At 48.1% G+C, this 25,689-nt stretch overlaps 1 protein-coding gene across 2 annotated transcripts in view; it reads left to right on the forward strand.

The window, feature by feature from the left end:
* The window catches only part of FAM110B (family with sequence similarity 110 member B), a 145,021-nt gene extending 121,427 nt beyond the window's left edge, over window positions 1-23,594 (forward strand). For both annotated transcript variants that reach the window (XM_052651916.1, XM_052651917.1), the window contains one exon: window positions 21,817-23,594. In XM_052651916.1, coding sequence (XP_052507876.1) covers window positions 22,130-23,284 — 1,155 coding nt within the window. In that variant the 5' untranslated portion in view covers window positions 21,817-22,129 and the 3' untranslated portion in view covers window positions 23,285-23,594. The remainder of the gene's footprint in view (window positions 1-21,816) is intronic.
* The last annotated feature ends 2,095 nt before the right edge of the window (window positions 23,595-25,689 follow it).

Consider the following 25,689-nt stretch of genomic DNA (forward strand, 5'->3'; position numbering starts at 1 on the left):
TGAGGACTAGATTGTGATGTTTTTGCCTTTCAGAAGATATTCTCATTTCCTGAGCAAGCTATTAGGATAATTATTTTCTCCCATCAAGGGTGCAGTGAAACTTTGAGAGCGCCATAGAGAATCTTATCAAAGAGCTTCTATTGTCACTGCCACTAACTGGGTTTGTGGTAGTGGTGGTTTAGTTGCTAAGTCATGTCCAACTCTTTGTGGCCCTATGGACTGTAGCCCACCAGGCTCCTCTGCCCACAGAATTTCCCAGGCAAGAATACTGAAGTTGGTGGCCACTCCCTTCTCCAGGGAATCTTCCTGACCCAGGATCGAACCTGTGTCTCCTGCGCTGCAGGCGGATTCTTTACCGACTGAGCCACCAGGGAAGCCAGTCTAATGGGGTTTAGGGGGCTATAAGAATGCTTCTCCTCGCAGAGTTTGCAGAACATCCTCCTGCCTCTTACCCACCCTCCCCACGGCTTTAACCTCAGGCACATCAAGCCCTGTGAACTGCAGCTTCTCCCAGCAGTGGGCACACAGATCTGCCACAAGCAGGACAGGGACTTTGTTCTGGAAGCAGCCTGCGGTCTGGCATCCTCCAGGCAAGGGGTGGGGAGGGAGCCCGCGAATGCTGTTTCCTCCCTTCCTTCCTTCTGGGCTCACATCCAAACCCAGCCACTCTTCACTCCTGGCAGCCTGGGATATCTCCGTAACTGTTGAGGGCTGTATGAGGGCACATGCTTTTAGAAAACAGATGGACCTGGGGTTGCTCCTTCAACTGATCAGCTTTAGGCAAGCCACTTAGACCTTCTGAGCCTCGGTGTCCCTGCCTGCTAAGCAGGACAGGTGATAACCTGTTGATTCTAAGGTGTTCATCTATCTGGCATGAGGTATCACGGAAGGATAGTTCCCCATTAATGACTTTCACTGCTTTTTTCCCCTTCGAGTTTAGTGGTGACGCCGGTTCAGACACCTGAAAGCTCTGAACATCAACCACCTTTCGCCCCAAGCAAAGTAATTCTTTTTCTAGTTAAAAAAAGAAGAACTGCATTTCTCTCTAAACATATTTAAGCAATGCCAGAGAATGAAGCTTAAAAGCCAAATCCCGTTTTTTCACTTTGGATGAGTCATTTTTCTTTAGTAAACAGGAATGAGAAACTTACAGTTAATCAAGGTAGAGGCAGCTAGTTTCATTTGAAAAGAAAACCATGAAGGAATAGTGTTAGAAAAGCATACTGCATTTGAATGAATATTGAAGGTAGAGTTTTCAGATCTCATGAAAGGTTTTTGTCCATCTAACACTGTGTATAGTTTTCAAGGTATTTATCAGATTATTTTTCATATAATTTTTAAAAAATTATCACCCTCCTTAGTAAGCCTCTTCAGTGAGCTGGCTTTGTTTTGGCAACAGGAGTAGGGAGGTGGAGAGGTATAAGCAAAGCCTTTTTGATAGTTTTAGCTTTTTTTTTTTTCAGCTGCACCGCCCAGCACATGGGATCTTAGTTCCTCCACCAGGGATCAGGCCCATGCTGCTGCCTTTGCAAAGCAGCTTCTTAACCACTGGATGGCCAGGGAAGTCCCTTAGCTTTATCACATCCTGTGCTGGACACGAGTCAAACAAGGAGACTCTGATCTCTACTGTCCTGCATGGTCCAGAGCTGCGCTGGGCGGACCAGAGCAGGCAGCCTGCCCCCAGGTGTCTATGGCTGGGGGCGGGGCACTACCCCACTCCATCATAAGGACTGGAAGGGGAGCACCAGGGAGGTGGGATGGGACACAGAATGAAAGGTCAGAAAAGGCTTGGCAGTGGGCTCGGGGACACGTGCAAGGCTCTGGTAGAGGAGGGCTGGGAGAAGCCAGGGCAGGGAGCAGAAAGGGCAGGCAGGCATCAGAGAGCATGCCCGGGAGGAGGGGATCCTGGGGGCAGGTGAGGATGGACCGGCAGAGCACGTAGCAGTTTGGCCACCTGCCTGCTGCTGTTCTTCCGGTCAGCTAGGACAGAGCAGGCCTAGGCATGGTGGAATGACCACATCAACTGTTCCCAAGCACCTTGTCACTGGACCCAGAGTAACATTTCAGGTGCAGACTGTGGTGAAGCCTTACCCGGTGCTGTTCTAGGCTTAAAAATGGTTTATATGAGACATGTTAAGCGCTAAAGATTAAAATACGTGCTGCAGAAATAGGTGCTAGACTCGCATGTCTTACTTTGAAAAGTATTTGTCTCACCATTCCGTCTGAATCCTTCGTTGCAGGCAGACACTTTACCATCTGAGCCACCAGGGAGGCCTTAATGAAAAAATACTGCTTGTCTTTTCTGAGTACACTTGAGACAAGGAACTAGTTATTCTAACAAACGCTGAACTTTTCCAGAACCAAAAACGATTCCAGAGATGGAAAATAATTCTAAGTGTTGTTTGGCAAATGAGATCAGCCATAGTCGCTCTTGTTCTTAAGTGAACCTACTGGTTTCGCTGTAAAACTCAACCTTGTGTTGACTTCCCTTTGGACCATATTTGTGTTCTAAGCACAGTTCAGGGCTAATGGGCCCACTAAGTTGTGAAAAACAGTTCCAGTGTGTTTCTGGGCTGGTGTCTCTAGCTCTCCAATCGGAAGAAGGTACTTGTAATGTTTCAAATTTGTAAACAGTGCATCCTGAGGTTCACTTCCCAGGCTTTTTATCTGAGGCTACCCTCTGTGTGGGCTGTAGCCTGCTAGGTTCTCTGTCTATGGAATTTTGAGCCTTTACTATACAAAACGATGAGCTCACTGGTCTACTGAAGTGAAAGAGTTGCTCAGTCATCTCTGATTCTTCGCAGCCCCATGGACTATAGTCCACCAGGCTCCTCTGTCCATGGGGTTTCCCAGGCAAGAATACTGGACTGGGTAGCTAGCTGTTCCTTTCTCCAGAGGATCTTCCCAATCCAGGGACTGAAACCAGGTCTCCTGCACTGGGGGCAGATTCTTTGCCATCTGAGCCACCAGGGAAGCTTTGCATTTTAGGCTTTAGTTCATCTGGTGCCCATTTTAGTGAGCGCCTACTGTGTGCACCACTGAGGGCTTCGGTAGAACTGGCCGTGAAAAGCGAGTTTCCCTTGGTCTCCAAATGCTCCGTGTCACGCACAGAATGAAACATGGTCTCTGTTCCCGTTGTTCTTTTCAGTCTCATTATTTTCATCAGAGTTTGGCTAACTTTGGTGGATCTGCAGTCTCTGGTGTCAAAAAAGAAATGCATGGAACTCAGTTATTAAACATTTCACCTTCTCTGCATGTGCATTTACACCGTGAGCGAGTAACAGGATTATTTGATTTAACAAGTTTAAACGATTTCTTATCTTCTTCCTGCTGGGGAAAGAAGCTGGTTCTTGGCAGTGAGTGGCCAAGAGAGTAGGTCTTAGATCTTAGGAAGTAGAATATCATCAGTGTGGCTTCCTAATGTAAATATACTCACAGTATTTAAATGTAAACCATTTAGAATTACATCACATGTATTTTTTTGAGAGCTGGAGTGATGCTGTGACCTGGGAAGATGAGCCAGGGTATAGGCATAGAGATCAGGTGTGGAACCCACAACTGCCTGGTAGTCTCTCAGACAACGTTGTTGCTGTCTTTGGACATCAGTTTCCTCATCTATGCATGTGCTCAGCTGCTAAGTTATGTCCAACTCTTTGCAACCCCATGGACTGTAGCCCACCAGGCTCCTCTGTCCATGGGATTCTCTAGGCAAGACTACTGGAGAGGGTTGCCATGCTCCCTTCCAGGGTATCTTCCTGACCCAGGGATATCCGGAACCTGCATCTCCTGCATCTCTTCTTTACTGTGAAGCCACCTGGAAGCCTATTCCTTGTCTTTAAATTAAGGATAATAACACTTGCTTTAGAAATCTTGGTGGGATTGAATTTTAAAACCTAGAAAACACATTAGTACAGTTCTCTGTACATTAAGAAGTGTGTGTATTAGTCGCTCGGTCATGTCCAACTCTTTGTGACCCCATGACTGTAGCCCACCAGGCTCCTCTGTCCATGGAATTTTTCCAGGCAAGATTACTAGAGTGGGTAGCCATTCCCTCCTCCAGGGGATCTTCCCAACCCAGGGATCGAACCCAGGTCTCCTCCATTGCAGGCAGATTCTTTACCATCTGCGCCACCAGGAAAGTCCCTACATTAAATACATGGTACGTGGTGGCTCAGATGGTAAAGCGTCTGCCTACAATGTGGGAGACCCAGGTTCGATCCCTAGGTCAGGAAGATCCCCTGGAAAAGGAAATGGCAACCCACTCCAGTACTCTTGCCCGGAAAATCCCATGGATGGAGGAGCGTGGTAGCCTACAGTCAATGGGGTCACAAAGAATTGGACACGACTGAGCAACTTCACTTTCACATGCTTAATAAGAAATGGTCATTATAAACAGGTTAACTTTTAAACATAATTTAGATAGTGATTTTCCTAATACATTCCTGGTGAATTTGGTCCACTCCCCCCAAATCACTGATTTACTTTTTCTTCTTTCAAGTTGATATGTGTCACTGTTTTAACTCATTTATTTCACAGTACTTACACACATATTTAACACATATTTATTTCCTTTACCCCAAGGCTATTCATTAGAAATTGAAAATATTTTCACAAAGAAAGTTTCTGTCTGAATTGCCACTCTGCTACAATCGTCATAGAGTATGTACAGATTTACAGCCAAAGAAAAACCCAGCATGCAGAGTGCACATGCCTACAGTCCGTGTCAGTGGGAGAACCGGGCGCAGGGTCCCAAACCACACAGCCCTGGATTCTGGCCTGGGTACCATTTACAAGGGCTTACTCTCTTGCTGGTATGGGGGATCAGACCCCTCATAAGGGGGTGATGGTGAGGATGGATGAGATGGCAAGTGAGAACCCAGAAATGGAGTCTCTGTGTGCGTGCTCAGTCACTCAGTGGTGTCCAACTCTGCAACCCCATGGACTGTAGCCCACCAGGCTCCTCTGTCCATGAAATTCTCCAGGCAAGAATACTGGAGTGGGTTGCTGCTGCTGCTGCTGCTGCTGCTGCTAAGTCGCTTCAGTCATGTCCAACTCTGTGCGACCCCAGAGACAGCAGCCCATCAGGCTCTGCCATCCCTGGGATTCTCCAGGCAAGAACACTGGAGCGGGTTGCCATGCCCTATTCCAAGGGAACTTCCTGACCCAGGGATCGAACCTGTGCCTCTGTATCTCCTGCATTGCAGGCGGATTATTTATCCCCATGCTGCCTGGGAAGCCTGGGGTTTCCAGGAGCTGCTGCTAATGTTCACTGTACTTGAGTTTGTGGGGATATTATTGCTGCTGCTAGATGGTGCTCCTGGTCTGCCTAACTGGGAGCCAGTTAACTCTTGCATGCATGCCCAGTCGCTCAGTCATGTCCAGCTCTTTTTGATGCCATGGTCCACTGCCTTCCAGGCTCTTCTAACCATGAGATTCTCCAGGCAAGAATACTGGAGTGGGTTGCCATTTCCTTTTCCAGGAGATCTTCCCCGCTCAGGGATCAAACCCAAGTCTCCTGCATTGGGAGGTGGATTCAGTACCACTGAACTACCTGGGAAGCCCCTCAGCTAATGCCTAGCCTCACCTTAACTAGCTGGTCTCCTGAAACCTGAGACCTGAGGGTGCTGGTGTGTGGACAGGGCCAGGGCTCTGCTGGACTCTGCACTCATAAAAAGTTTGGTATGCCTCGCATGTTCTCGTAGCCGGACAGAGACCACGTGAAGCACCTCTGGGAAAGGAAAAAAGAGGCTGAAGATAGCATCATTTTATATTTCTGTGGATAAGGCCAGCCTTATTGGGCTGTGATTAGGAATTCAGTTGCCCTGCTTTTTAATTACTTGTCTTTTTTTTTTTTTTCCTATTGAGGAAGTCATTGTATTTCCAAGCAATTTTTGGTGCTGGTTCCATGCAGCCCCAACTTCTGACATCTCAGGTGCAGGGCAAGACCCCCTTGCCACCCACATCCATGCAAGTTGGTGGCCCTGTTAGAGCAAAACTTTCTTTTCCTTTGGTTAAGACTGTTGAACCAGAAATACAGTTTTTCTTCTGATTGTTGATTTCATTTTAATTGTCTTAAATAAGAGAAGGGCATTTTAAAAGAAACTCGTAACATTTTCTTTTTTAGAGTGGACTCACAAATGAAGCCTGTGAACAAGTTTTCTAAGTGACCTTGGAGAATGACATTAAAGTCAGGGCTCCATTCTGGACTGAGATTTAGCCAGCTGCTTTTCTCCTATCAATTTTAGATTTGATTTCATTTTTAATAATGGTTTTATTATTTACTCTAGGCTGTTTCACTCGCACAACTGTTTGTTTGGAAATCTAAAACCACTTATTTTCGTTGAAACTCAAATAAAAATGGGGTCACACCAGTGACCTTGTAGACAGAAACTGCCTAGTCAGCCCACTTGGACAGAAATAGCACCCACGCTATCTCCTGAGAGCAATGGAATTGTTTAAGACAGAAGATCATTCCGTTACCGTAAAGCTTGAAATGTAAGGATGGGGGTGATGGTGCCAAGTTGAGGACATGGGGGTGAAATTTAATAACAACTCATGTTGCCTGAACAGATGGGCTGCCCCACCTGACCCTTTCATTGCACTCCCTCACGGAATTCTCACCACAGCCCTGGGACATGTAGGCATGATTACTGTCAGCGTGTCGTCAGGAGGAAACTGAGGCACACTGAACTTGGTTAATGTGCCCAGGGCCCAGAGCTGTTAAGTGCCGGACTCCAGAGTAAATGAGGTTGACCTTAAACCCGGGACCTGGCTCTGAACTGAGGGGCTCGGTATCAACAGGCCGACAGATGCCACCTGGACCCTTTCTACTGTCCGGCCTGGATTCATGAGGGATGAATGGGAAGTGAGTGTCCTCTTTTCTCAAGCCCCAAGAATGCACCCTGAATTCTCCTCTCCGCCTCTGGGATGAAATCTCAGACACCACCCATAGCCTCTTCAGTTCATCTTCAATAATTCAGAGTCCTTAGATCAGTTTCAGGCGTGAAAGACTGAAAACCTCCAGCATCTCTCATCCTGTTTGGGCCGCCTCTGTTTCCCAGCTCAGACCTTCTGTTGGCTTGGAAATCTCAATGGAGGCAGGAGCTTCACAAACCTGTGGTTTTCCCTCTTCCCCCTTTCCAGCTCATTAGGTGTCGCCCCTAACCTGGGCTTCCCTGGTGGCTCAGACAGTAAAGAATCTGCCTGCAATGCGGGAGACCCAGGTTCCATCCCTGAGTGGGAAATACCCCTGGAGAAAGACACAGCTACCCACTCCAGTATTCTTGCCTGGAGAATTCTATGGACAGAGAAGCTTGGCAGGCTACAGTCCACGGGGTCACAAAGAGTTGGACGCAACTGAGCAACTTTCGCTTTCACTTTTCTAACCTGGGGACAGGCCCATCCAGGTCTGTGAAGATGGCAGGGTCTTCTCCTTGGCTGTGTCACCTGGTGCCCCCGCACATGGGGGAGCCTGGAACTGCATCTCTTTGGGAGCTTTTGGATTCCCTGAGGGGCAGCCACATGTCTCCCAACCCTGGCGGTGCTCACAGCCTCCCCTCAGTGCAGGGCTCTCTGGCCTCAGTTCCTTTTAAGATAACCCTAGACTGGGACTTTCCTGGTGATCCAGTGGTTAAGACTGTGCCTTCCGATGCAAGGGGTGTGGGTTCAATCCATAGCTGGGGAGCTAAGATCTCACATGCCTTGTAGCCAACAAACCAAAATATAAAACAGAAGCAACACTGTAACAAATTAATAAAGACTTGAAGAATGGTCCACATTAAAAAAAAATTTTTTTTTCTTCTTCTTTTAAGATAACCCTAGAACACCTTTCCCCAAGTACTCGTGTGGCCCAGAAAACCAGCACTTTGTACTGGTGGAAACGCAACTTCCTCTGGCCTGTGTCCTGGGGTGGAGGGTCCAGCACAGACCCTGTGTCTAGCCCTCTCAGACTCCATCAGCTCTGTGTCAGGCTTTCTGGAAGGGTGAGGGGGTCCTGAGTCCAGCCTCAGCCTGTTTGCAATGGGGGTGGGCACAGGCCATGGTCCAAACCACTGCTCTAAGCAGAGAGTCAAGGCGGCCTGATACCGGCTTCTTAGGTGATGTCTTCTACTCCTTCTTTGCCCCTGACATCACACCAAAGTGAAAGTGAAAGTCTCTCAGTCATGTCTGACTCTTTGTAACCCCATGGACTGAATTCTCTAGGCCAAAATACTGCAGTGGGTAGCCTCCCAACCCAGGGATCAAACCCAGGTCTCCCATAATCCATTTTGGGTGGATTATTTACAAGCTGAGCCACCAGGGAAGCCCAGTACTGGAGTGGGTAGCCTATCCCTTCTCCAGGGGTTCTTCCCAACCCAGAAATCGAACCGGGGTCTCCTGCATTGCAGGCGGATTCTTTTACCAGCTGAGCTACAGGGAAGCCCGGACATCACACGGAAGCTCCTGGGTAATGAGTTGTACCCTCTCCCCTCTTCCCTGCAGACTCACTCAGGTCACAGCGCCACCTGGAGGCTGTTGCCGTAACGCAGTACATGACTGTCTAATTTTCACACATTGATCCAAATACCAGTGCAAGTGTGTGCTGCCCAACCGTGTGCCCAGCACACCCTAGGAGAGCCCAAGGGTGGGCTCTGCTCCTTGGTCCACACCCATGAAGGTCTGAGAAGGCAGAGTTGGCCTCTTGGCATCTCTTCAGTATTCCAACCTGCGTTTCTATCCTCCAGCTGCACAGAATGGATGTCAGAAGAAACAAGGCTTACAGGACCTGCTAAAAAGTAGAGAAATGGTTTACCCAACAGGTGGAAAGTGAAAACAAAGTGATGAAAATGCAGGGGCAAGGATTCTTTTATTATGTAGCGTGTGAAGACCTCCAGCCAACTGAAAGCGTAAGCTAAAAACTGGGATACTGGAATCAAAAGCTGAAATGTTATTAGGACAACTCCATGGTTTCTGAGAATATTCAGAGTGAGGATGTTTTTGGCAGAAGACGATTTCCTTTACAGCTTGGAGCTGATTGCTGATGGCAACGCTGAGGTCAGAAGAGAGAAGATCCAGCCACCAGGAGCTGAGGAATTGCAGCAGGCGATAAGCAAGGAGGCACGTCACTCAGAAATTGAAAAAGTACAGGTCCCGCCGAAAGGATAGTGGTTTGGACTTAATGCTTCCAGATGTCTGGGCCTCTCATTTCTTAGTTTCCATTTGATTTATCTTGTGCAAATTCAGTCTTTTTTGGATACGTGCTTTTGTTACTCCGCCGTTTACCTTTTCAGTTTTATAATTCTCCTGTTGCACTCTTTACAAGTTATTTTCACAGCATAGAAGGAGTTACTAAAGTGGATGGCACTGGGAGGGGAAAGAAAAGGGGACGACAAGCATGGCATATTCATATTTAAATGGGCAGGTTAATGTCCTCCAAATGCAGTGTCGTGGCTTCCTTTAACCCATGGAACTAAGCACTGAATTTAGGAATACATTTTGCATCTAAGTATAATTTTGTGATGACCACAGTATTGTTGGCTGGCTGCGATATGAATGAGGGAGAGGGTGAGTTGCCTGAAATCCTGCTGGTTAGGGTCATCTCAGCAGAGGGAGGGAAGGTGTGAGGATGTGCACAGCTGGTTCCGTTCTCGTGGGCTCAGGCCTGGGGTGCAGAGAAGGGAAGGAGAAAAGACTAGACTAGTGTGTGAGCAGGAAGCCCAGAATCATCCTCCGCCACCCCTCACCCTTCACAGCCAGACCGATGCCACATTCAGACGCGATGGGATGCATTCAGGGTGGTTGGGCTGTAGACCCAATGCCATGTTCAGACTAGTGCAGGTCTTAAAACATCTCTTGAAATCATTTGGTTTTCCCTCCAACCCCAGAGACACCTGCCTCATGAGGGTGATGTGGATGAGAAGAGCCTCTATGCCCTTATTTAACGTTCTCAATTCCCTGAGTAGGTAGGTAGTATCACTGTGCCCATTTTAGAGATGGGAAGCCTGAGACCCTGGATGGAGAAGTGACCTGCCCATGGCTGCTCAGCCCTTCCATGGCAGAGACAGCATCCAGGCCTAAAGGTTGTGCCCCGGGGGTCACCCCTTAGAGCCTCTCCCTCCCCAGGCCAGCTCTGCCCAGCCTCCCTGCTCTGCTCCCCTCTCATCCTGGCCCCTCCCCGCAGCCCCTCCCTCCCAACGACACACCTTACCCTGTTGCTAATGCATCATCACCCTGTAAGGCTCCCCCGTTATGCTGCCTGAAATGCAGAGTCTGTCCATCCTGGTCTCACTCCCGCAGGGCAGTCACCATGCACCCCTCTCCCCCAGCTCAGCACTCGGCACTGACCCCTGGGCGTGTTTCAAGTTTCTCAGATGAACCATGAACTCGGTGGAGAGCTGCCCTGAGGAAAGACGCCCCATCCAGTTCTCTCCTCCTCTGTCTTCTGACTTCCGAGAAGTGGCGGGCGGGGCAGCACTCTGACAGTTCTGCCAGACTGATCAACATTATTCAATTAATAGTCATAGTATGTGTTTTGAATCTTTTTTCTAAATTGTCAAGACGTTCCTGTTTCTTTACATCTTATACATAATTGCGCAGCCACTAGGTACTAATGGATTGATTCAACCCAGCCCACGGTTCCGTAAGCACCATTAGGTTTTGAGGGCTTTTCTCTTGCATTTATAAAGAATTCAAAAGTTAATGCTGTTATGGGAGACTGCATTCTTATTTCAGTGAGGCTTCTCTGCTCTTAAATGAAAAAAACCCAAGATTACAGTTATGAAGTTCGCCCCAATCAAGTTGGAATCTTAACGGCTGATGTCAGTAGGCTCAGATGCTGTTACCAGAAAACCGGGAAGCAACATGGGACATGTTTACTTGGATTGTAAACATTTTGTGATCTGAAGCTAAGAGTCACTCTTCCAGAACTCTTTTTGACCTCAAAGGTAAACTGCTTCTTTGCTCTTTCCCTCCAAGAATGTTTGCTGTTGTTCAGTCGCTAAGTCGTGTCCAGCTCTTTGCATCCCATGGACTGCAGCATGCCAGGCTTCCCGGTTCTTAACTATCTCCCAGAGCTTGCTCAAACTCATGTCCGTTAAGTCAGTGGTGCCATGAAACCATCTCATCCTCTGTCGTTCTCTTCTCCTGCCTTCAGTCTTTCCCAGTATCAGGGTCTCTTTCAGTGAGTTCTTCAGGTGCCCAAAATACTGGAACTTCAGCTTCAGCATCAGTCCTTCCAATGAATATTCAGGATTGATTTTCTTTAGCATTGACTAGTTTGCCTTTGCAGTCCAAGGGACTCTCAAGAGTCTTCTCTAGTACCACAATTCGAAATTATCAATTCTTCAGCACTCAGACTTGTCTAGATCCAGCTCTCACATCCGTACATGACTACTGGGAAAACCATAGCTTTGACTATACGGACCTTTGTTTGTAAAGTGATGTCTCTGCTTTTTAATATACTGTCTGAATGTTTGAACGGAAGGCATTTTCAAGCTCGCCAAATTCAACACATTTTCGTTTTCATTGATGAGATCCAGACACTGAGATGTGAGGTGACTCAGAGTGGAATTAGTCAAACTCCCTCTTTAAAGCCGTTTCTACCTTTCTTCTGCCATAACACACATGAGAAATGACCAGTGTTCATGTACTGAAGGAGCTTCTACTCATAAATCAGAGATTGTGGTCCCCCCCAGGATCCTTGCTGCATCCTCAGGACTTTGTTTAAAGATCAGTTAGGTATTAACTGTCTGGTTCTCCTTACTTACCAGGAGCGTGTGGCCCATGATTGAATTTTAAAATAAAGAGCCATCACTCAGAGATCTGGGTTTGCTGCATCAAAAATGAAGGCCATTCTCTGTGGCAGCCCCATAGCTGGAGACCCCTCCACAGAGGCCACAGTCACCGTGACCTGCCTGACCTCAGTGTCACGGGATGCACGTTGCCTGGGTTACAGGAATTTGGCTTTATGCATTTTTCACATAAACTGTGTGGACATCAGCTCATTTTCTATCCCTCGCTGCCCCCCAGGTTGTAAATGCTCTGAGACTAGGGTACTGGGTCTCCCCAATGTCCCATCCATCAGTTCAGATCCTGGTCTTTACCTAATCACCCAGAGAGGAGCTGGCAGATGTGAAGTTTCAGTTTGCTGGGATGGCTGTTTCCACGCCTCCAAAGCCATAGACTTTTACTCTGTGAGAGACCAGAAAGCCAGGCTCACATCCTCTGTGCCAGTATCTAGGACATACTCTGACACTCACCCATGCAGGACTCAGAGTCCTTCCCATTCCTCTTCCACCCAAAGGCTGGACCCTTTTCCCAGATACCACCTGGGGTCTGGTGAGAAAGGCAGAATCTGCGGTTCACCTCAACCTGCTGAGTCAGACTCAGGGTGTCGGGCAGATTCCCAGAAGCACAGGCACAGCTAAGTCTGAGAGGCATCACTGGAGCCGGCAGGGAGCCACTTTGTCTTCCTCCCTGTGTCCTCTGTCCCCAGCTGGCTCTGCACCCCTTCAGCTCTCCCCACACAGATAACATGGCCCCTCCAGCCCGGTCCTCTCCATCAGGAAGGAGCAGGCAGGGAGGGCTATGCCCACCATGCCCCCCGGGCTGGGCTGCTGTTGAGTTCACGTTTGCCCTCACTCAGAGAACTGCCCTACGCTCTGGTTCTGTGACATTTTCTCCTCCAGTTCTTTTTATGCTTTCATGACATTCTCAGTGAATATTCAGTGGAGTAGAATGTAGGCAAAAGGGTCTGTGAATGGGAGTTTCCCTCAGGCTGCTATTCTGTCTCCTTAGCCGTCCACCAGGGATCAAGCGGGACTGGATAATTATTGATACTTTAGTCGATGAAGCCCTACTTGGCTGAGGTCAAATTTTCCTCCCCTGAAACAAGATGAAGAGGCAAAGAGCCCCCTCCGGGCCTGCTCCCACCAGTGCCCGGGCACTCCTGCAGGCCTGTCTTGACATCAGGGTCAAATGAGCCTGCCATCAGCAGAGGGTCTTGTGCCTGGTCACAGCTCATGAACACAGGTCATGGTTATCACGTCTGTGACATCACAGTGTAACTCCAGGTTTCCGGGTGTCTTGAATGTGAGTCTACACTCCAAAACACCAGGTGGTCTATAGCACTCTGTGCCAGCCAGCACTGTTGAAGCACCAAGAAGTGAAAGAGCAGAATTAAGGATTATGACACGATTAAGAGAAGGCGCACTCTTTGCCACCTTCATTATTTTTGAAGTAGGTTCAGTGTGTCAACTAAAATAGGTAGGAAACATCAATTGTGCCATGTGGGGCTTCCCAGGTGGCGCTAGTCATAAAAAATCCACCTGCCAACACAGGAAATACAAGAGATGCAGGTTTGATCCCTGGGTTGGGAAGATCCTCTGGAGGAGGAAATGGCAACCTATTCTAGTACTCTTGCCAGAAGAACCCCATGGACAGAGGAGCCTGGCAAGCTACAGTCCATGGGGTCACAAAGAGTCAAACACAACTGAGCACATTATCCTAAACCCAACCAGTTCCTACAGCTTTTTCTGTGGCTTTTGAGGCTTCTTATAAGATGCCTTCCCCCTATCCCTAGAGTTTAAATTAAAACTTTTCAACTGTGACCACAGTCATCTCTAGACATCATCAGTGTGTTGACTGTTATTAGGGAAACTGGGAAGCAAAGACAGAAAAGGGGCTAGAAACGTAAGGAAATAATAACTGTTTCTCTAAGGCAAACCTCTCAGGCTGCTTTTATGTCTACTAACGGCTACCCTCACACAGCCCACTCCACCCCTGTGCATGCCTGGAGGAACCCTCCTCAGGCTGTCTGCCTCTGCTCACCCATTCTCAGGGTTTCTGTTACATGAAGACAGAAGGTAGGGTGGAAGGAAGACACACTTTCTGGGGAATGCTTCCTACAACATAGCCTGGGAGTCCTGGGACCTCGGTCCTGAGAGTGCAGAGGGATGAATCTCATTTAGTTTGAATGGTACCAAAGCCCCCTGGACATACAGGTGGGCATGCTGGAAAGTCAGTTGGGGTGGATATTTTGGGGGTTCCAGTCCAAATATGGTGGACTTAGAAAAGAACACTATTGTGTAGGCCAGAGTGAACTCCAGTGCCAGTGGACGCTATGTGATAACTACAACTCATCGTGTGAAAAACCTTCCCATAAGAACAGTATGTGCTGGAATCATAGAACAGTCTAGTCACAGGCCAGTGTTCCCATGGGCCCTTTTTCAAACTGGAAATAACTCACTCATTCTTGGGCTTCCCAGTTGACACTAGTGGTAAAGAACCCAGCTGCCAATGCAGGAGACTTAAGAGACATGGGTTTGAAAGCTGGGTGAGAAAGATCCCCTGAAGGAGGAAATGGCAGCCCACTCCAGTATTCTTGCCTAGAGAGTCCATGGACAGAGGAGCCTGGTAGGCTTCAGTCCATGGGGTCACATAGAGTTGGACATGACTGAAGTGACTATTCATGCACTCATTCTTGGCTGCTCAGAACCTCGTATTTTTAGAGGGAGAAGGAGTAGTGGGGATCTCATCCAAGCACTCATGTCACAGATGAGGAGGCAGTGCCCCAGGGGAAGGGGCCCAGGCTCTGCCCCAATCACCCGATGGGTGATCTTTCCACTTGCTGGAGGTTTGCGGTGGTTCTTAGCCACAAAGCTGATGGGCATAGATGTCTGTCAGCTCCTTCACTCTGCCCCTGAACTTTCCAGCACTGTCCCTTCCGCAGACACGTGTTGGAAGCTGCAGTGGTAAGCAGTGAAAATGTCATACGCGCTCAGGAGAAACAAGGCCTCTCCTGGGGGCCCTCAGGTTTCCTGGGGGCAGTCCTGTGGGGTTGCCTCTGAGCCCAGACTCTGCTCCTACTCTGGCTCCCCACCGCGTCTGTGGAGGACTGGCTCCATAGGGGAGGCGCACCCAGGCAGTGATTGAGTAGACCCACAGGCTCTGAGGAGGAATCCTCACTCCTCTGGCATTTCATTCAAAATATGTTCAAAGAAACAATCCTACTTCATCTTCATGAGAGGAGATGGTTTTCTAAAACTAAATTGAAGTATCATAATAGCACCACACAATTAAAGGAAATCATTAGGAGGAATTGCCTTGGGGCTTCTTAAATCTTGCATAGGAAAATATTTTTATTAGAATGAATCCATTTGCAGATTACTGAAGTGGTCTCTAACAAAACATGATGATGAGTGTTCTTAGAGACGGAGTTTTCAAAGATGTTAAGGACAACTATCAGCCCCCGCCCAAGCTTAGTTTAATGGACACTCTCTTTTCTTACCATGAGAGCAGATGATTCTATACTCAGTTCAGTTCAGCTCAGTTCAGTCGCTCAGTCGTGTCCAACTCTTTGCAACCCCATGAATCGCAGCACGCCAGGCCTCCCTGGCCATCACCAACTCCCAGAGTGTACCCAAACTCGTGTCCATCGAGTCGTTGATGCCATCCAGCCATCTCATCCTCTGTCGTCCCCTTCTCCTCCTGCCCACAATCCCTCCCAGCATCAGAGTCTTTTCCAATGAGTCAACTCTTCACATGAGGTGACCAAAGTATTGGAGTTTCAGCTTCAGCATCAGTCCTTCCAATGAACACCCAGGACTGATCTCCTTTAGCATGGACTGCTTGGATCTCCTTGCAGTCCAAGGGACTCTCCAGAGTCTTCTCCAACACCACAGTTCAAAAGCATCAATTCTTTGGCACTCAGCTTTCTTCAGAGTCTTACTCTCACATCCATACGTGACCACTGGAAAAACCATAGCCTTGACTAGATGGATCTTTGTTGGCAAAGTAATGTCTCTGTTTTGAATATGCTATCTAGGTTGGTCATAACTTTGCTTCCAAGGAGTAAGCATCTTTTAACTTCATGGCTGCATTCACCATCTGCAGTGATTTTGGAGCCCAGAAAAATAAAGTCTGACACTGTTTCCCCATCTGTTTTCCATGAAGTGATGGGACCAGATGCCATGATCTTCCTTTTCTGAATGTTGAGCTTAAAGTCAACTTTTTCACTCCCCTCTTTCACTTTCATCAAGACGCTTTTTAGCTTCTCTTCACTTTCTGACATAAGGGTGGTGTCATCTGCATATGTGAGGTTATTGATATCTCTCCCGGCAATCTTGATTCCAGCTTGTGCTTCTTCCAGCCCAGCGTTTCTCATCATGTACTCTGCATAGAAGTTAAATAAGCAGGGTGACAATATACAGCCTTGACATACTCCTTTTCCTATTTGGAACCAGTCTGTTGTTCCATGTCCAGTTCTAACTGTTGCTTCCTGACCTGCATACGGGTTTCTCAAGAGGCAGGTCAGGTGGTCTGGTATTCCCATCTCTTTTAGAATTTTCCACAGTTGATTGTGATGCACACAGTCAAAGGCTTTGGCATAGTCAATAAAGCAGAAATAGATGTTTTTCTGGAACCCTCTTGCTTTTTCATGATCCAGCGGATGTTGGCAATTTGATCTCTGGTTCCTTGGCCTTTTCTAAAACCAGCTTGAACATCTGGAAGTTCATGGTTCATGTATTGCTGAAGCCTGGCTTGGAGAATTTTGAGCATTACTTTACTAGCATGTGAGATGAGTGCAATTGTGCAGTAGTTAGAGCATTCTTTGGCATTGCCTTTCTTTGGGATTGGAATGAAAATGGACCTTTTCCAGTCCTGTGGCCATTGCTGAGTTTTCAAAAAAATTTGCTGGCATATTGAGTGCAGCACTTTCACAGCATCATCTTTCAGGATTTGAAATAGCTCAACTGGAATTCCATCACCTCCACTAGCTTTGTTCATAGTGATGCTTTCTAAGGCCCACTTGACTTCACATTCCAGGATGTCTGGCTCTAGGTGAGTGATCACACCATCGTGATTATCTGGGTCATGAAGATCTTTTTTGTACAGTTCTTCTATGTATTCTTGCCACCTGTTTGTAATATCTTCTGCTTCTGTTAGGTCCATACCATTTCTGTCCTTTATCGAGCTCATCTTTGCCTGAAATGTTCCCTTGGTATCTCTAATTTTCTTGAAGAGATCTCTAGTCTTTCCCATTCTGTTGTTTGCCTCTATTTCTTTGCATTGATTGCTGAGGAAGACTTTCTTATCTCTCCTTGCTATTCTTTGGAACTCTGCATTCAGATGCGTGTATCTTTCCTTTTCTCCTTTGCTTTTCACAGCTATTTGTAAGCCCTCCTCAGACATTTTGCTTTTTTGCATTTCTTTTCCATGGGAATGGTCTTGATCCCTGTCTCCTCTACAATGTCACAAACTTGCGTCCATAGTTCATCAGGCTAGTTCACACTGTCTATCAGATCTAGTCCCTTAAATCTATTTCTCACCTCCACTGTATAATCATAAGGGATTTGATTTAGGTCATATCTGAATGGTCTAGTGGTTTTCCCTACTTTCTTCAGTTTAAGTCTGAATTTGGTAATAAGGAGTTCATGATCTGAACACAGTCAGCTCCCAGTCTTGTTTTTGCTGACTGTATAGAGCTTCTCCATCTTTGGCTGCATAGAATATAATCAATCTGATTTTAGTGTTGACCATCTGGTGATGTCCATGTGTAGAGTCTTCTCTTGTGTAGTTGGAAGAGGGTGTTTGCTATGACCAGTGCGTTCTCTTGGCAAAACTCTATTAGCCTTTGCCTTGCTTCATTCTCTACTCCAAGGCCAAATTTGCCTGTTACCCCAGGTGTTTCTTGACTTCCTACTTTTGCATTCCAGTCCCCTATAATGAAAAGGACATCTTTTTGGGGTGTTAGTTCTAAAAGGACTTGTAGGTCTTCACAGAACCGTTTCACTTCAGCTTCTTCAGCGTTACTGGTTGGGGCATAGGCTTGGATTACCGTGATATTGAATTGTTTGCCTTGGAAACGAACAGAGATCATTCTGTCGTTTTTGAGGTTGCATCCAAGTACTGCATTTCTGACTCTTTTGTTTACCATGATGGTTACTCCATTTCTTCTAAGGGATTCCTGCCCACAGTAGTATATATAATGGTCATCTGAGTTAAATTCACCCACTCCTGTCCATTTCAGTTCGCTGATTCCCAGAATGTAGACGTTCACTCTTGCCATCTCCTGCTTGACCACTTCCAATTTGCCTTGATTCATGGACCTGACATTCCAGGTTCCTATGCAATATTGCTCTTACAGCATCGGGCCTTGCTTATGTCACCAGTCACATCCACAGCTGGGTATTGTTTTTGCCTTGGCTCCATCCCTTCATTCCTTCTGGAGTTATTTTCCACTGATCTCCAGTAGTATATTGGGCACTTACTGACCTAGGGAGTTCCTCTTTCAGTATCCTATCATTTTGCCTTTTCATACTGTTCATGGGGTTCTCAAGGCAAGAATACTGAAGTGGTTTGCCATTCCCTTCTCCAGTGGACCACATTCTGTCAGACCTCTCCACCATGACCCACCTGTCTTGGGTGGCCCCACACAGCATGGCTTGGTTTCATTGAGTTAGACAAGGCTGTGGTCCACGCAATCAGATTGGCTAGTCTTCTGTGATTATGGTTTCAGTGTGTCTGCCTTCTGATGTGGAGAAGGTGATGGCACCCCACTCCGGTACTTTTGCCTGGAAAATCCCATGGACGGAGGAGCCTGGTGGGCTGCAGTCCATGGGGTCGCTAGAGTCGGGCACGACTGCGCGACTTCACTTTCACTTTTCACTTTCATGCACTGGAGAAGGAAATGGCAACCCACTCCAGTGTTGTGCCTGGAAAATCCCAGGGACGGGGGAGCCTGGTGGGCTGCCGTCTATGGGGTCGCACAGAGTCGGACATGGCTGAAGCAACTTAGCAGCAGTAGCAGCAGCAGCCTTCTGATGCTCTCGTAACACCTACCATCTTAGTTGGGTTTCTCTTACCTTGGACATGGAATATCTCTTCATGGTTGCTCCTTACCCTGGACGAGGTCACCCTTCCTGACCTTGAACGTGGAGTAGTTCCTCTTGGCTCTCCTGTGCCCGCACAGCTACCATTCCTCAGACATGGGGTAGCTCCTCTCGGCAGCTGCCCCTGACCTCAGACGTGGGGTAGCTCCTTTGGGCTGCCACCCCTGACCTCGGACGAGGGGTAGCTCTGATTTTTTTTTATACTAATACCACTTTATTTATTTTGTAAATTAGTTACTGGATATGTTAGTTGAATCAGTTCAGTTCAGTTGCTCAGTCGTGTCGGACTCTTTGTGACCCCATGGACTGCAGCACGCCGGGCCTCCCTGTTCATCACTGACTCCCAGAGTTTACTCAGACACATGCCCATTGAGTCGGTGATGCCATCCAACCATCTCATCTCTGTCGTCCCCTTCTCCTCCCACCTTCAATCTTCCCCAGCATCAGGGTCTTTTCAAATGAGTCAGTTCTTCGAATCAGGTGACCAAAGTATTGCAGTTTTAGCTTCAGTAAGGCAGTGGCACCCCACTCCAGTACTCTTGCCTGGCAAATCCCATGGACGGAGGAGCCTGGTGGGCTGCAGTCCATGGGGTTGCTAAGAGTTGGACACGACTGAGCGACTTCACTTTCACTTTTCACTTTCATGCATTGGAGAAGGAAATGGCAACCCACTCCAGTGTTCTTGCCTGGAGAATTCCAGGGACGAGGGAGCCTGGTGGGCTGCCGTCCATGGGGTAACACAGAGTCGGACACGACTGAAGCAGCTTAGCAGCAGCAGCAGCATGTTAGTTAAGTACTTACTCTCTTAATACTCCTAATTATAACCAACGTTGCTGAGTGGGTCTAAACCAGTTTTTGGAATGCTGATGCGCTCACTCATCAGTGTTCTCTGCCAGCAGTGACAGAGAGGTCATTGGTGTTCAGAGGGCTGCAGAGATAAGTGTGACACTGTATCATGTGCTGAGTAGTAGTTAGCACGCTAAGTCATGTCTGACTCTTTGCCACCCCATGAACTGCAGCACCCCAGGCTTCCCTGTCCTCCACTATCTCCCAGAGTTTGCTCAAATTCAGTCCATTGAATCGGTGATGCCATCTAACCATCTGGCCCTCTGTCACCTTGTTCTCCTGCCCTCAGTCTTTCCCAGCATCAGGGTCTTTTCCAATAAGTCAGCTCTTTGCTTCAGATGCCCAAAGTACTAGAGCTTCAGCTTCATCATCACTCCTTCCAATGAATATTCAGGATTGATTTCCTTTAGGATGGACTAATTTGATCTCCTTGCAATCCAGGTGACTCTCAAGAGTCTTCTCCAGCACCACACATCCAGCATCGATTCTTCTGTGCTCAGCCTTCTTTATGGTCCAAATCTCATGTCCATACATGACTGCTGGAAAAACCATAGCTTTGACTAAACGGACCTTTGACAGCAAAATGATGTCTCTGCTTTTTAATATGCTGTGCAGGTTTGTCATAGCTTTCCTTCCAAGGGACAAGTGTCTTTTAAGTTCAAGCCTGCAGTCACCATCTGCAGTGATTGTGAAGCCCAAGAAAATAAAATCTGTCACTGCTTCTACTCTTTCCCTTTCTGTTTGCCATGAAGTGATGGAACCAGATGCCATGATCTTAATTTTTTCTAATGTTGAGTTTCAAGCTAGCTTTCTCAGTCCCTCATCAAGAGGCTCTTTAGTTCTTCTTTACTTTCTGCCATTAGAGTGGTATCATTTGCATATCTGAGGTTGTTGATGTTTCTCCTGGCAAGCTTGATTCCAGCCTGTGATTCATCCATCTGGGCATTTCACATGATGCACTCTGCATATGTTAAATAAGCAGGGTGACAATATATAGGCTTGTCATGTTTTTTTCCCAATTTTGAACCAGTCAATTGTCCCATGTCTGGTTCTAACTGTTGCTTCCTGACTCATATACAGGTTTCTCAGGAGACAGGTAAGTGGTCTGTTACTGCCATCTCTTTAAGTAGAAAGATTTATCTTGGGAGTATTAATAAGTGTTTCACTGTAGTGGTCTTGGCTGGGGGGTGGGGGAGTCAAGTTTTTCAGAAGGCCATAAATAAGACCCATGAATGCTTAACTGTTATACAAGTTTTCTATAAAGTAACATATTTAGGTATGATTTACACTTTCAGCTTGCCTTCTTAGTTCTCTGGGGGACTTGGAAAAATACCTACAAAACAGTTGATTTCTGCCCATTGTGTGAAAAATTATGGAGCATTTATAATCAGAATATCTTTTTATATGGTTGATGTAGAAGTATTGCTAGGGGTTTTCTTGTCTGTTTGGTGCTTGGTTAGTTTAAAATAAGCTTGTATTTAATGAGATGAACTTAGTACACATTCCATTTACAGGAGATGGTGTTTTCAAATACACTGGTTAGCGAAAATAAGATAAACATGTTGACTTTTTAAAAACTGTTTTGTGATTACTGTCATTTCTTGCCATCTTTTAGGTTTTTGAAGTGTTAGGTTCTTGTTAAAGTTAGAGAGATAGAAGTCAGAAGTTTTGCTTCATTGCAAAACAGGCATCTTGGAAGTCACCGAGACTGTAGCTTAAGCAGATAAGAGAGCCACAGGAATCCAGTGGCATGTCAGGAACTGGGAACCGGGCTTTGCGGACCAGCATTTCTACTGTCATCTCGTGTTTCCTGGGTTTGGGTTTAAGTGAGGCCGGGCCGGGCGTGATCGGGAGGCGGGTCTCTCTGATGGGGAGGGGCCAGGAGGAGTTGGCGCGTGGGAACCCTCCGCCGCTCTTTTTCCGGAGCTGCGCCGGCCTCCGAGCGCAGGGCGCGGGCGGCGGGGGCCCGTGCGGCCGCCGGGATCACCTCCCTCCCGGGCTGGCGGGGGCACCCCGGGGCGGGGGCGCGCGGCTTCGCTGTTGCTACAGCCGTGATGTCACTCGTCCATCCTAACCCGCGGTTGGTTGTTGTGTGTTTCAGCTCTGCCTGCAGTTGAACACAAAGACCTGGAGGAGACTCCCACATCCTTCGGGGAGGAGAAAGGAGGCGGCGAGGCCCGATTAAAGGAACTTGGGGGTTGGTTGCCTCTCTGCACCGGCCGGCCGGCGAGGGGGCGAGGGGATTAGAGTCCCGGGGCGGTGACCGAGCGGGAGATGAGGCGCTGCCGCCGCCGCTGACCCTCGGTTCCGGACCATCCGCTGCGCTTTGTGCCGCCCGCACATGTGTCTGCCCGGCGCATCCGGAGGCGCGCACACGAGCATCCACCACGGCCGCCGGGGAGAGAGTGCCCGCCATGCCCACGGAGAGCCTACAGACAGGTAGCATGGTGAAGCCGGTCAGCCCCGCCGGCACCTTCACGTCGGCCGTGCCCCTGCGCATCCTCAACAAGGGGCCCGACTACTTTCGCCGCCAGGCGGAGCCCAACCCCAAGAGACTCAGCGCCGTGGAGCGGCTGGAGGCCGACAAGGCCAAGTACGTCAAGAGCCAGGAGGTCATCAACGCCAAGCAGGAGCCCGTGAAGCCTGCGGTGCTGGCCAAGCCCCCAGTGTGCCCCGCCGCCAAGCGCGCGCTCGGCAGCCCCACGCTCAAGGGCTTCGGAGGCGGCGGCGGCGGAGGCGGCGGCGGCGCCAAGAGCGAGGGGGGCGCGCCTCGCGAGACCCTGAAGCTGGAGATCCTCAAGAACATTCTCAACAGCTCCGAAGGCTCGAGCACGGGCTCGGGCCACAAGCACAGCGCGCGGAACTGGCCGGCGCCCCGGGCTGACGCGGCCGAGCTGCACCGGCACTCGTTCGCCGAGTCGCTGCGCGCGCGGCCCGCGCCGGGCCGGGGCAGCCCGCAGGAGGGCGGCTCGCACGTGGGCCGCCGGCCGCCCGAGCCCGCCTCTTCCGCCGCCGCCGCCGCCGACGCCTTTCTGCACGTGTCGCACAGCTCCTCGGACATCCGCCAGGGGCCCGGGGCCAGGCCCCTGAAGGCCATCCTCCCCTGCAGCAGTTCCGCCCCGCCACTGCCCCCCAAGCCCAAGGTGGCCGCCCCGGCCGCAGTGAAGTCCCCCGAGGCCGAGGCGGCCGAGCCGGCCGGCGGGGTGGGCCGGAGACCCTCGCTGCAGCGCTCCAAGTCGGACCTGAGCGACAGGTATTTCCGCGTGGACGCCGACGTGGAGCGCTTCTTCAACTACTGCGGACTGGATCCAGAGGAGCTGGAGAACCTGGGCATGGAGAACTTCGCGCGGGCCAACTCGGACATCATCTCGCTCAACTTCCGCAGCGCCAGCATGATCAGCTCGGACTGCGAACAGTCTCAGGACAGTAACAGTGACCTTAGGAACGATGACAGTGCCAATGACCGGGTGCCCTACGGCATCTCCGCCATCGAGAGGAACGCGCGCATTATCAAGTGGTTGTACAGCATCAAACAGGCCAGGGAGTCGCAGAAGGTGTCCCACGTGTAAGAGGCAGCAGCGCGCCCGGAGGGAGGCAGGGGGCGGTCTCTGTCCGCGCCTCGGCACTTGTGAAGGTTGTGAGGTCTCCTTGAAGTGTTGTGAGCTTCTCCACTCTCTTTGTGTTGCTTGTTGTGCAATGTCTTTCCAGTTGCATGCCCGCCAACACGGGGACTGACCTGGCGTCCTCGGCTACCATCGCTGCAGAGCCTGGCCGGTCGCGCGTCACCCGCCCCAAAGTGTCAGGCCACATCCTAATTTAGGGCTTCGATCTTTGGCAAAACTGTTTACACGGAAAACGGTATACAACTTCTTCAATATTTATGTGGTTCTAGTGTTTTTATATCCCGCGCTATGGTGTCTTAATTAAAGGTTTTATCAACTGGCTTTTAAGTTGGGAGTAACATCTTTTTGAATTAAAAAAAAAAAAAAGCCTATTTGCCTACATGTGAGACCCAAACGGGAAAATAAATGGGCTCTGCTATCAAACAGATAGTGAGGGATCCCAGAGAGAACCGGGCTGGGCTTTCTGAGAAAGAAGGTGGGGAATCCGGTGTCAGTCATTTATTATTGACAGTCCTCTTGCCATTTACACAAGTAATGGTTGGGGACACATATGTTCTGTGTCTGATTTGGTGTATAAACGTTGATGGTTCTGTGTAATACTGACCCCAAGAAAAGACAATCAGATACAGTGAAGGGGATTAAATCAGGAGGTGGGGTGTTAAGAGGGGCTTGTTGCTATTGATCTGATTTGGGTTGATTTAAAAATTTTTGACTATCAATCATTTGACAGAACTGGCCACCCTAGAGCTGATACTGAATTTTTTTTAAAGATGGTTTTTCCCGTTGAGAATTCCAAGTGGATTCTCCTTCCCTTTGTTGTAATTGTTTTATCTGGGAGAGGGGAGTGGGGCTTGGGTGGTAGGAACTACCTGAAGACCACTGAACACAAATGGAAATGCCAGCCATATCAGTTTAGAGCCTTCTCTTCAGAAGTCAGTACCTTTGGTAGCTGAACCAGATCTGGGCAGCATGACTATGTCCTCATGCATATGTTAACCCGTGAGGCTGCAGGGAGCTTGAAACATGACTGTGTGTAGCTTTTCAATCCGAAGATCCGTAGGGCTGCTTATCAGCTTGTTCCCCCATAACCTGTCCTACAGGTGGTCTAGTTGGCTGTCCCTCAGCTGACAGTCATCCTGCAGTAGCCAAGGGGTCCACCTGGGATGCTCGGCTTCCTCGCTCTTGTAGACACGCCCTGGAGCTCCCAGCAGCACTGCCTTAGCCTTCATCAGCTCATAGGACACTTTTTATGCTGTAAATGCTGTAAGACTTTGTACATACTTCAGTTGTTTATGAAATCTTTAAGAAGAAAAAAAAAGAAACGTTAGTTAATAAATTGCTCTGGTGCAGGCTCCATGGTGGTGGTTTCTCTTTGTCTTTTCCTTCACTCCCTCCACAGAAGTTTCACTTTGGACCAGAAGGAGACTTTTGAGGGCCTTGAAGAAACAGCATTTCATTAAGTTATATTCACCATATCACAATTATTCTGAACAGCTGTATTCATTGTAGTTAGATCAGTGTGCTTTTTGCTAAAATAATTTCATCGAGGTTTCTAAAATCTGCTGCTGCTGCTTAGTTCACAACTTCCAGGTTTTTTTAATCTTTTCTTAAAATCGGATATTTCACATCTTCCACCAAAGTCTTAAGTTGTAATTATTTGTTACAACTTCTGACAGTGGAGTTCTGACAGTGGAGACATACCTTTGAAATTTATAGCTTTGTTCTTATTTGAACAAACCCAAGATCATTAATGTTACATGTGTTTATATAGTAGTCCATTCATTCATTCATTCATTCATTCCTCTATCAAAAGGGTATATGATGAGTGATTCCCTTTTCAGGCCTTACCATTGACCCAAGACTGCTGTGGTCAACAGCACGGTATCTGCCTCAAGGAACTTAGATTTGCACTTGAATTTTCATTCTAGTGAAGTATCATTCCTCCCAGTGGACGTGTCTTATCTCCTGTTATTAATAGGACATTGAGTATTCAACAGCTATTTAATGAATCAAATTATTTGAAGATTAACATTTTTAAATGTTCCATATAACATGTAAAAGTAAAAGAGGATTATTTTTAAAGTTTCAGAAACAATATAATTCCCAACTTTTACACTCACCAACATTTTCCTTTGAAAATCAGACTTGGTTCTTAGACTGTCTACTGGTTTTGAACTTTTCTGGTTCTCTTCTTAATTTTAGTTCAACCAGAACTCTACTTGCCAGAAGAGTCTGAAATACTGCTATGAGTGGTGATGGTAGAATGGATTAAAGATAATAGGATGAAAGCTTAATATTTATATACATACACATTTCCTTCCTTCATCATTTGGGTAGAAATGAAGCCATTT

The sequence above is a fragment of the Budorcas taxicolor genome, chromosome 14, assembly GCF_023091745.1.
Source record: "Budorcas taxicolor isolate Tak-1 chromosome 14, Takin1.1, whole genome shotgun sequence".
Taxonomy (NCBI): Eukaryota; Metazoa; Chordata; class Mammalia; order Artiodactyla; family Bovidae; genus Budorcas; species Budorcas taxicolor.